The sequence below is a fragment of the Taeniopygia guttata genome, chromosome Z (assembly GCF_048771995.1).
Source record: "Taeniopygia guttata chromosome Z, bTaeGut7.mat, whole genome shotgun sequence".
NCBI classification, from domain to species: Eukaryota; Metazoa; Chordata; class Aves; order Passeriformes; family Estrildidae; genus Taeniopygia; species Taeniopygia guttata.
Window position 1 is genome coordinate 12081043 of NC_133063.1, and position 11523 is coordinate 12092565.

The 11523-nt window shown below is 42.7% G+C and overlaps 2 protein-coding genes across 12 annotated transcripts in view; both read right to left on the reverse strand.

Annotated features, from left to right (window-relative positions):
• Window positions 1-6129, reverse strand: part of SECISBP2 (SECIS binding protein 2) — a 26370-nt gene extending 20241 nt beyond the window's left edge. For 3 of the 11 annotated variants that reach the window (XM_030258366.4, XM_030258368.4, XM_030258364.4), the window contains exons 1-5: window positions 5981-6129; window positions 4726-4871; window positions 2719-2911; window positions 572-701; window positions 3-157 (exon numbers count right to left, since the gene is read on the reverse strand). In XM_030258366.4, the coding sequence (XP_030114226.1) occupies window positions 3-157; window positions 572-701; window positions 2719-2911; window positions 4726-4871; window positions 5981-6022 (666 nt within the window). In that variant the 5' untranslated portion in view covers window positions 6023-6129. The remainder of the gene's footprint in view (window positions 1-2; window positions 158-571; window positions 702-2718; window positions 2912-4725; window positions 4872-5980) is intronic. The other 8 variants (XM_030258373.4, XM_030258365.4, XM_032744397.3 and 5 more) reach the window with 6 other exon arrangements.
• Window positions 6130-7097: 968 nt separating this feature from the next.
• On the reverse strand, window positions 7098-9532 carry CKS2 (CDC28 protein kinase regulatory subunit 2). Its single transcript, XM_002192918.5, has 3 exons — window positions 9368-9532; window positions 8461-8588; window positions 7098-7535 (listed from the first exon to the last, which is right to left on the reverse strand). Exons 1-3 carry the CDS (start codon window positions 9424-9426, stop codon window positions 7483-7485), a joined length of 240 nt encoding a protein of 79 aa, XP_002192954.1. The 5' UTR covers window positions 9427-9532; the 3' UTR covers window positions 7098-7482.
• Between the last annotated feature and the right edge of the window lie 1991 nt (window positions 9533-11523).

Genomic DNA, 11523 nt, shown 5'->3' on the forward strand with positions numbered 1-11523 from the left:
ACTGGTGTATTTTTATGGTGTACATTCAGTACCTCACTGCTTCCCAAACTCTGTGACTTGTGGAAATCCAGAATGCCAGCCTCAAATGTGGGTACAGGATGAGACTCTGGTTTTGGAATTGCAGTTGACTTCTTGTTTGTAGCTTTATTGAACCTGTCTAAATAAAGCATGTAAAGCCTAAGTAATTAAACTTGCTTATGATCATTTATAAGTATGTTTTATGTTTTATACACTGCAGTAATTGTCATGAGGACTGTTGCTATGCACAGCTCACATTAAATTAAAAAAACTAGCAATTATAATCAACATGCAAATACAACACTGAACAAGCAAGTGTAAATTCAGATGCTTGTTTTAGAAATTTTTTGTATCAGTTTATATTAACTTGTTCAATCAGGAAAGGCCACGTCACCACTCCTTCTCAAGAGAGTCACAGAAAAGGGTACAGAAAAGGGTATCTTTTTCCTTAACTATTCTAGATTTAGAAACATAGTCACAAACTGCAGCATATTGCACAGACACCCATTCCACATCTATTCCACGTACTTATAACCAAACAACATGTTCGTACCTGGCTTCACAGAATCTCTGCTGCATGTAGAAGTCTGGAATGAAGTCCTGTTCACAACTCTGACAGAAGCTTCACCTCCATCATGCCTTTTTTTGTCGAGTTTTTTCTCACCTTCTTTTGATCTCCTCTGCTGCAAGTATTTGTGACATATTTACTAAGTTTTACTGAAACTTCGCAAAGTGAGCAAGTTTGCCATGAGTTACAGTTAACCACTTCTGTACCTGGAATCTGACCACCAAGTTAATACAAAAGTAAATAGTTAAAAAATAGTATACCATAAACACAAGTAATCAATAAAAATACTAATAGCCATGTAGAGCTATGGTATTTAATTTCATCTACCTTGTTCCCTATGCTATTTTAGCATATATTACAGCCCAAGTAAGATGGATACATATATATATATATATATATGCTTCTAGACAACTGCATTTTTGAGATCTGATTTTTTAATCAGAGCATTTCCAATAGTTAAAAATAGTTTGGTATTAAATCATCCAGTATGATCATCTAAAACAAAATTTCTTCTACAACAGGGCTAAAATTTTAAAAGTATGCCATCTTTTAACTAAACTACATGTCATGGGCAAATTGTTCAAGACTGATGTCGCAACATCCAAAAAACTTGGAGTAAAGTAGTAGAGAAGACATAGCTATGTGATCCCTGTAAAGGACACACATTCACCCATTCTGCAGAGTCATGAAAATCTTATGATTCTTCCACGAAATACAGTTTGGCAGAACTGGGCTTAGAAATCAGCAAGCAAGGAACAAGCAGAGGTTTGCATCTATGCAAACTACACCACAGTAGCCTAGACACATGGCTGAACTCTGATCACAGGATGCTGGACTAAATTCAGAGGACATCTGGCAGCAAAATTGTTTCCTTGGGTGGGAGGACAAGGCATTTATTGATACCCAAAGGCAAATTATTAAAGCGTAAGGATACAGGATGCAACTATTAAAAGCTGCAAAAATAAATCACTTCTCTGAAATTCACAAAAGAATATATGACAAGGGAAAAAGACAAAAAGACTATAATAAACAGTACAAGGCCCCTACAAAGATCACAGAAGTCCTCCCAGAAGCTTAACTAAGTTTTTTCACATTACATCACTTGTGTTAATGCTGAGCTCATCCTCTCCCCAAACAGTTTCAGCACATAATTCTCTCAGCAAGAAAACAAATAATTTTAGGGATCTAGACTTTGTACCTTATGTCTAATAATGCATGTTAAGGACCTAGTCCATACAAATCCTCTACACAGGCTTGATCACAGTGAAGTTACTTAGGTCTCTACCTAGGGAGTAAGGTGCAGCAAAAGGATGTGACTGTAGAACAGATCATATAAAACTCCTGGAAACAAAAGCAGTTGTACGAATCTAAGAAACACAATGTCTAATCCCAGAGGGAAATGAGTTTAAAACACATTAGAATTTTTTCCCTTTTATATTTTGAGAGGTTTATGTATTTTTTGTTTGAAAATATTTTGCAAGTTTCAGGAAATTTATCCCCAGACAGAGACAAAGATGACTGAAGATATTTACAGAACATTGGTATATTTCTGACTGAAAAGGACTACATTTCTAACATGAACCTTTCTTCCCTCTCCCCAGCAGCACAAGTTCTTCCCTTCTTGTGGATTGTCTTCAACCTGCAGCAAGTCTTGAAAATCCTTCAACAACAGATGTGGTCTTTGACTTACCAGTTAAACATATGATTACAGATACCAGGTCTGTCTTAAGTCAGGCTAATGGAAGCTGCCACAGGGCTTAAAAAAAAAAAGCCTTTCTCCCCTCCCTGAAAGCCCAAAGAGTGAAAAACGACAGCACAGCTCACAAATGAACAGTGCTCCCCACCTCCTCTCCCACACCTTTAGATGCTTCTTTCTGAGAGAAAAAAAAAAAAGTTATTTCCCCTCATGTTTCAAAAATGCTGCTTGAAAGATTCTATTAATCTGAAGTGTACAATTCCATGAACTTTTTGGTATTCTGAAGCTGGGGACACTACACTACTATCCTTTTTAAATGCCATTGATGATCACTACAAGAAAGACAGATGATTCACTTTAAAAATATGAACCAAACATTTATAAAGACTGATATAAAGTAAGAATTTAATTTTTAAGAAAACACAAATTTGCTCACCTTTGAAAGACTCCTACTTTCTTGTCTGACTGGATATGTTTGCTCAGCAGATTCACTGACTACTCCTGAACCATTATAGAGTGTTGAGTTGTTAGATTGATACTGTGAGCCAGCTACTGGATACACATTTGCAAGAACATCAGGTGAGTAAGAGCAGCTGGAGTATTCACGGAAGGCAGGATCTCCCACAACACTATGTGATGGATATTGAAACAGAAATGAAAGTCATCCTGTGGCAAGTCTTCAGCACCTACTTGTTTGCCTTGACAAACATATTCCTTGTCTAAAGAATTTGTTTAACAAGAAAGCTCTATTTCAAAAGAAAACTATATCGTTATTTCAACTAGGTATTTACTAACTGCTACAGACTTATTTAAAAACAATTAATTTTGTTTTGGGAAAACTTGTAGTTAAGCAAGTATCTTAAAACACACGTTATCCATTTCCAACTGTCAAAGCTAGTCTGCTTTGCAGTTCTCATGCCTGTTCAAGGTTACTGAGATTCTTCATGCTTATTTTCAGTAAGCTTTTTCTTGTAAAACAAACCAAAAACACAGTGTAAGGACATGACATGCATCACATACTTGACTGCAAAAGAACAAACATTAAAACCTATCTTAAAATGACAATAACAAAGTGGAAGTATAACTTTTTATGGCATATAAAACATGTATGAAATACAATGCAGAATTATAAAACAATAATTACCTGACCAGCATGTAACCATCACAATTAATGAAAACACAGCATGTCCGGGGCATGCCTCTTTCCCTCAAATGTTTGCTCAAAAGTTCCCTTTCAATTTCCTTCTATACTTTGTCCAGAAAATACATAGAGTTCAGATTTGATTAGGGAGAACAGAAAATTCTCTGTTCCAGAAAGCTGCACTCAGTTTTTAAAGCTGCTCTCCATGAACCTGCCAGCCTCAGAATTTTGTGTAGATAATGACAGAGAAACCTTCCCATAGATACAGAAGACTTCAGATAACACACTTCGTACTACCTGCTGCAATTCCGACAGAATGTAGTCAAAACAACGCTTATCATCAGTTTACACACAAAGAAGAAATATACCAAACGAGAGTTAACTGTAACTATGTCTCAGTGCCAACACGGCAGAACACTCGTTAGAAGACTACTGCTGTCTGGGTTGTGGGGTATTTTTTGTAGCAATTGATTTCATGCTAATGCTGTGGGCTTTCTCTAATGCACAGAACAGGCCATACTCACTGCAATGTTAAATTTCTAGTACAAATGAAAATAGGTTGAAAATACTAAGATTTCCTGTAGGATAAAATGATGGCCTACAATGATTGTGTTCATTAATGCTCTGAATTTTTAAAGAAACATCATTAACTTTGCAGCAATTGTATAATCAATCCAATGCTTAGGGTCCTAAGAAGCAATGAGAGAACTATGTAGCATCATCAGATTCTTACAAGACTCAATTATTTCCTATTCTGCTATGCAGGCTTTTTTTTCAGTTTGCTTCTTATAAAGTATTTTTATAATAGAAAAATCCCAAAACTTGCAGAAACCCCTAACATTTTTTAGTAAAACTGCCTTTCTGGAGATGCACAGATCATGGAGATCCAGGAGAGACCCCATACAGTAAATATTTTACAGGTTTAGAAACCTTATTGAAGAATCATTTTACTTGGGTACAACTACATCTACCTTAACCTGGTTGCAACACAACCATTTTTTCATCCAAAGATTGGCTTCAGCTCCTTCCAAAACACACAAAAACCAGACAAATCATTACAGAACACCAAATTCTCCTTAACACTCTGTAACAATACAGACCCTTGTGAACAAATGACCAGGTACCTGGTATACACCCAGAGAACTTAAATGTAAAAACTTAATCATTAAGATAATGCAGAAACATTTCTAGAGTTGGACTAACAACATATTGGAACCTTTAATCTTACTTCTTAAGATACTCAACATCCAAAACCAGAAGGTCAAAATCCCCCAAGAAATAAGATTCAGAAAATATACATACTTATCCAAAGATGGTTCCTGAACAAATGGGTAGCATGTAGTTAAGTACCTAGGAAAGACACATGCTTCTGAGGGTTCTGACCATGCCACAGTTACCGCCGCATGCTTTGGAACAAATGGTTTGACCTCTGCTGACAACTTGATGCCCTGAGAAACAAAACGTTTTTTGGCTACGTGCATTTGGAGATTAATGTTATTTAAGTGAAAAACACTCAGTCTCGTGAGCTTAACTGTCACTGGAAAGGGTTAGTTTGCCCTCTTCTACCAAAACATGCAAAACAACAAAGCTCACCAAAAGGAAATGGAAAAATAAAGTGAAAATAAAACTAAGGAATTTAAAGAAACATCTGACTGCTCTGTAAAGTCACTTAATACCCTCATTCATCATTAAACCCTCAAAAAGGTCAGTTATGTAAAGGGGAGAAGCCTGCTTTAAAACTAAATGCAGTAAGTGCAGATATATAAATTCTTCAAATTTTAACAGTACAAACTAAAATTAATAAATATACTAACACTACTGTTAATCAAACTCTGTAGCATGTATGTAACACTAATGACTTTGTGCACATCTGTATTTTAAGGCTGAAATGAACACTTTGTTTTATAGCCTTCCTGTTTCTAGCACAACACAAATTTATTAAGACAAGCTTTCCATTTGTTCTGAATTGCCATCGATTTAAACTGGATATGTATATATGGAAGGACAATGAAATGAAACTCCAAGTATTTACTGCCATGTCATCAAAACATGCCGGAAGCAACGGCGAGTGCAGCCTGACCACTAAGAGCCCTGAACCTGACTGGGTGATAGGTCCATGAGCGTAACAGTGCCACTAAAGGTTAGAACCCGGTCAGCCAGCCTTACACTGTCCGGGATGTACCTGTCCTTGCAGCCGACCCTCCACTTTGAACGATTAAAGATTTCCATACGTGAGCTCACTGGAAGTTAATGCCTGGAGCTGCCCATCCCGACCTGTGGGGAGCGACCCGTGCCCCCCGGCTGTACCCTTCCAGAAGGACTCTGCCCCCGTCCCGCACCACGGGCTGCTCCAGGGGGCGGCGGGAGTCGCCCTGCCCGGGGACGTGTTCGGGCAGCCGGAGCGCTCGGGCCGGGCTGCTGAACGGCCCGCGGGGCGGGGAGCGGCACCGCGGCGCGGCCCGACGCGATCCGCCCCCGGGCGGCTCCCGGAGAGCGGCTCCGCGCCGGGAAGCGCCGGGGAGGGGCAGGGGACTGCGGGCGCCGCCGCCGCCCTTACCTGGCCGGCGCGGCCCGAGCGCGGCCGCCGCTGGGCCGCCATGGCGCGGGGCGCGGCCCCGCTCCCGCCGCCCGGCGCGGGCCGATGACGCCGCTGCCGCGAGCGCGAGGGACGGGCGGGAGGCGGCGGCAGCGCAGGGCCCGGCCAGGCCCGGCCCAGGCGAGCAGCGCTGACAGCCCCCGGGCGTGCAGGGAACGTTCTCGGGGTAAAGCACGGCTTAACAACAGCTCACGGCGTTGTTGTTAGTGAAGGTGCTTGCTTCAGACTTGGGCAGTCCCGCCCTAGCCAGGCCTGGCACGCGCCAACACTTGAGAGACATTTCTACCAGCTTTTGGAGGAAAGACCACAAGGGTTCTTCTCCTCGCCAAACTTTCCAGGTTACTTACTTGGTCTGTCTCCTTGAGACATGAGCACACACTTTTGTTATGTGTAGTTCTATGAAGGCCCTGCTTTTGTTGGCCTTCCAAATTGTGCACAACCATAATATATATTTATATATATATATATATTTTAATATATAAGTTTGCCTTTGAAATGAACCCGTTACTCAGTACACAGAACCACCTCCCAAAAAGCCACAGTGACAGTTTGGATGCAAGAAAGGAAGAGCAGGCTAAAACCCCAGAGTAAAAATTAACTTGTGTTGGTAAAGTTGAATAAAGGAGTCTAAAAAGCCCTTTGAAATACTGAGTACTACTCAAGCCTAAGTTTATACCAAGTTCATCAAATGAGCTTTGTATTTTGAAGTAGGCACTTTTAAAAAATATTAGACAATGAATATTTGTTTTGTACATTGAATCACTGTTGCTATCGTGGCAGGATGGGCATGACTCAGAAGGCTGCTGAGAGTAAAACTGCGGTTTATTCAAATGCATCGCTCTTTACACAGAGCTTCGTGAGGACCAGCTCCACTGTCCTGAAGTGAAAACCACACCATTGGTGCAGAGTGCTTGACGCACAGTGATAGAACTTAACTATAAACAATGTGAACAACAAGAGATAAAGAATTATTTACATTCTTCTCCAACGCTTTCCCAGGCTTCTGCCTGGCTAGAAACTCTCATTTCTCTCTTTGACTGAATCTGAGACCCACAAATCACAACTCCAGACACTTACGTTTCATGAAACATTTAAACAGTTTATTTCTTAAGCCTGCTTACTACTCAACAGTTGAACTACTGGATTTGAACATAGTACACTACAGCAGAAAATATGAGTGCAAATGTTACAGAACACCAACAAGTCATGAGCTAATCAGAGCATGCAACACGAACAACACAATTTGATTCAGAGAGGCACTTCCATTAACAGTAAAAGATAATCATTCTTTGAACATCATAGCAGCCTGTTTGGAATTGCATTCAACTGAGCTTTCTTGCTGTGAATAATACAGCTCATGCACAGGTTTGGATGTAAGTTTTGTAAATTAAAAGTATTCACTGAATACTACCAACATATATACACTCATATACATAGTTCCAGAAGATTCAAAAGGCCATGGCTTATTTCTGCTCATCCTTTGGAAGTGGTCTTCTGAAGAGCAGAATATGTGGTTCTGCAGAAAGAAAATTGAACAAAGTGTCAGTTTGTCCAAACCTTAATTAAGGGGATTTCTTTACTCTTGAACTTAGTTTAGAGGCTTAGTTTCAAATAAATAATTAGAAAGCCTAAGTATGGCCCCACATGTAATATTATCATACCAAGTTTGCAGTACTTTTACGACAGTCAAGTTTTTATTCTTATACCCAATGCTGCTAGTATCATAAATTTAAGATCCTTACAGGAGGGAAGTACTGGGAAAATACAGACTATTTTATAGTATCTCATTACATTAGGCTATGTGATAAACACTGTTACTGTAACTTAGACTAACAAACTGCTGATACTGTCTGTTAGGCACATTTCAAACACCAACAAAATTCATTTTGGCTAATACAGCCAGCTTACATTATTATCAGTCTTCTTAATTTTAAATGCCTCCAAAAAAAGTCTAAAATATCAAAGGTACCCAAAGAAGGTAAACAAGGGAAGGCTATGCTAATTTATTCACCTGATTCTTCAGAAACTTGGAACTTCCTGCTGCTGCAATGTATCAATCAACCTGTTACTTTTTAGCCAGGTTTGTCAATGCTACAAGCCTGGAATGGCTGTTCCCGCAATACCAACATCCTAGTTAGTAAGGGCCTGAGGGCTTCGCACCCCATTAACTGAAACTGATTTTTCAGGAGGTTCTACAGCTCTAGAATTTTCAGATTAATACAGGACCTTGTCGACATGAGCATCTATTAAGTTGTTGTACAAAACAGTAGGTGTGTCAGCTTTACGCTTTAAAGATATGCTGCTATATTAACTTTCAGTCACTGTATGCGCAAGTTGTTTAAGAACTCATAAAAAGCCTGGTTCTGTGGGCAGAGGCAGGAACAATCTCCAGTCTGATATTTGACTTTTTCATTTGTCTAATTCTGTTCATATGTGCTCACCTGGCTCATGGATCATGTAGTGAACCCAGCCAAGACTCTGCTGAACACCAAGTCGTCTCCACTCTTCTTCAGACATCAGATGAGATTTTGGCACTTGTTTTGAAAGTTCTCGTGGCAGCATCACATGTCTGTAGAGATTTAATTATGAAACACACACACAAAATGCTGTGCACTAGAAAACTGGAACAGATCTGCACAGAAATATAGCAAGCACGTTATGAATACTCACTTTGCCTATAAAGAAAACAAGAGCCCCGACCCTCGGCATGAATCTGATTATGAAACCTGTCCCAGAACCCAGTTTAAAGTTACTTATGACTATTAAACGTTACATCTGTAAAGGAACCGCATACTGGAAGGCAAATTGTCTTCTAGATGAAATTTGAACCCCTTCGGAATCCAATGACTATACACTCAGAGAAGCATGCGCTCCTGGAAACAGGCTGATATATCAGCCACTTGAAAAATAAGAACTTTGGACTTCTAAAGTATTTGTAATACTATGTCTAGAAGACTTAAACTTCAACAATTCCCCGTCGGCAGGGGACGTCGCTGCCCCATCCCAGGCTCTGCCATAACCCCTTCCTCGGACTTAGCGCAGCGGGTGCCGCCCCTCCGCCATCGCCCTGCGGCCAGGGCTTGTGTTGGCCGCTCACCGAGCGATCTGCGCCTACCGGTAACAGCATTCGGTCACTCACCCACTTCGCCCGCCAGTCCAAAGCCACGCGCAAAACCCCCATGGAGAGCCTCGGCACAGCCCCTTCCCGGTGGCCCGGCGCTTTCTCTGGCTCCGTTCTCCCGGCGGAGCCGCCTCACTCCCGGAGAGCGGCCCGCACACCCGAGCCAAAGCGCCCGGCCTAGCTGCCCTCCTACGGAACAGCTCTTCCTCACCCCTACAGCTCCTTACCGATACTCGTACTGCTCGTCGGAGTACTTGTTGGAGTAGTAGATCTGCTTGTTGGCCATGGCGGGCGGCAGCACGGGCAGGAGCAGCGGCACCAACAACAGCTCTGGTTCCCCTCACGGCCGCTCGCGCACTAACCGCCGCCTCCCGCGCCGCGCCCCGTTTGAATCCAGCGCCTCGGCTCCCATTGGCTGCCGCCGGGGCCGGCCAATCGCGTGCCGCCACTCCCGAGACCGCCGCCGCGTGACGCGCGCGCTCGCCGCTCCCGACCAATCCCCGGCGGCCGCGGCGTGCGTTACGTAAGGAGCGGCGGCGCTCGGGCGGAGCGGCGGCGCGGGCACGAAGCGGGGAGGCGGGGCTGGGGGGCGCCGCTGATTGGCCAGCGGGGCGGGCGGGGCGGGCGCGGGCGCTGCTGATTGGCCAGCGGCGAGGCCTGAGCCCAGCTCGCGCATGCGCAGCCCGGCCCGGCGCTCAGCGCCGTCGCTGCGCGCTGCTCCCCTCAGCCCGGCCTTGCCTTGCCCTGCCCGGCTCGGCTCGGCTCGGCTTGGCTCGGCTCCGTCCTGTCCCCGATGTCCAAAGGTTCTGCTTATTTCAGGGTAGCGAAAGAGTGATGCCTTCGCCCTTTTAAGTGAGCGTCATGTTCACTCTAAAATAGTTTACCCCTGGGTATCTGCTGGGGTGTCCTAGGGTGCAGGTGTCCACAGAGCAGGGTGGGAACTGCGGGCAGCACCTTACCCAGAGAAACAAACCATGGAATGCTTGCCTGGGAGTACGTGCGTAGCAGGCTGCCAGGGTTTGCGGGGAGGTAGTGCAGCTGCCCAGATAAGCGTGCTGTTTCTGCCCTGTGGGATGAGATAAGCGCCGTGGGAACGTGGCCAGAAAGCGATCTCACGGTTGCTTTCATAGAATCATTCTGAAAAATGCGCATTTTATGATTGGCTTTTCGCAAATGTTACAATGAATATTATACGTGTAATGTTAGAAAGTTATGCTGTATTAATTCTCTTAAGTGTGTTAAATACAGGTTTTGGTTACAACATAAGGTTAAAATAGAAATTCTGCAATACTGGATTTGTTACAAGGTCAAGTGAGAAAATGAGATAATCAAGGAACTCTTCACACAGAGATGTCAGCAAAGGGGTGGGGCATGAAAGTTACTGCCTCCTTATCAGAAAAGACAAACATTCTTCCACCTTCTCTCCCTCTTTTTGGAACCACAAAAATTAAGGAGAAGAAGTTGACAAAAACCAGAAAAGTTCTTAATTTGTAAGGAATTATGCATCATATATGAGATACATGAATATGCAACAGGCTGTTGCTTTTAAGTTTATTCCTTTGTTCACAGGTCATGCTTTTCATGACTTAGTGTCTGAGAGCATCCAGATATCCGTAATTCTTTGCTTTTTATTGTCTTGTAATTGTCCTAACTCTAAATTTTATTACTCTAACTGTATTACTATTTTTATAATCAGTTTATTATTATTAAACATTAAAAAAATTTTAAAAACCAATGATTGGCGTTTTTCACGTCATGGAACCATAGAGTGGTTGGAAGGGGCCTGAGAGATGTTGTAATTCCAACCACCCACCGTGATAGGGACGTTTTTCCCCAGATCTGGTTGCTCAGCCCCATCTAACCTGGCCGTGAACCTGGCCCAGGATGAGGCATCCACAGCCTGCCCGGGCAGCCTGTTCAGTGCTTTACACCCTTTCAGTTCACAGTTTATTAGTCTCTAATTTTCCTCTCATGCCTCATACCCCCTGCCTATAGTGTGCTCCTCTCTCCTCTCCTTTCTGAGCCTCTGCAGAAAAAAGGAGATAAGTCTTTAAAGAAGTTCCTGCTTCCTTGGTGCTGCCAGAAACGTGGGTACTGCCCACGGTTATGTAATGCATCTGTCTGAAAACAGTTCTGATAGAGGAAAAAAAACAGCCAAATCCATGTGATGCATGACTGCTGATACACATGCGTGGGTAATAGGTATGATTTTTTTAGTAGCATTGTTTCTACTGGCACTGCAGCTTGCCTTAAACAAAAAAAGTTTAAGCCAGTCTCACACCATGCTTCTCATTACCTAGCAGTAATATTTTTCTCTTAATTTGACTGCATATTAGAGCTTGTTGGGCACAGGTCATTTATAGGCAAAATGAAGTCAGTGTTT

What these genes read in the sequence shown, in the direction of transcription:
- CKS2 (XM_002192918.5), bottom strand. Translation starts at nt 9,426, where the DNA reads ATGGCCAACAAGCAGATCTACTACTCCAACAAGTACTCCGACGAGCAG. An exon ending in GACGAGCAGTACGAGTATCG is followed by an intron (nt 8,589 to 9,367) that starts GTAAGGAGCTGT and finishes AAATCTCTACAG; the next exon opens with ACATGTGATGCTGCCACGAG. An exon ending in CTACATGATCCATGAGCCAG is followed by an intron (nt 7,536 to 8,460) that starts GTGAGCACATAT and finishes TTCTTTCTGCAG; the next exon opens with AACCACATATTCTGCTCTTC.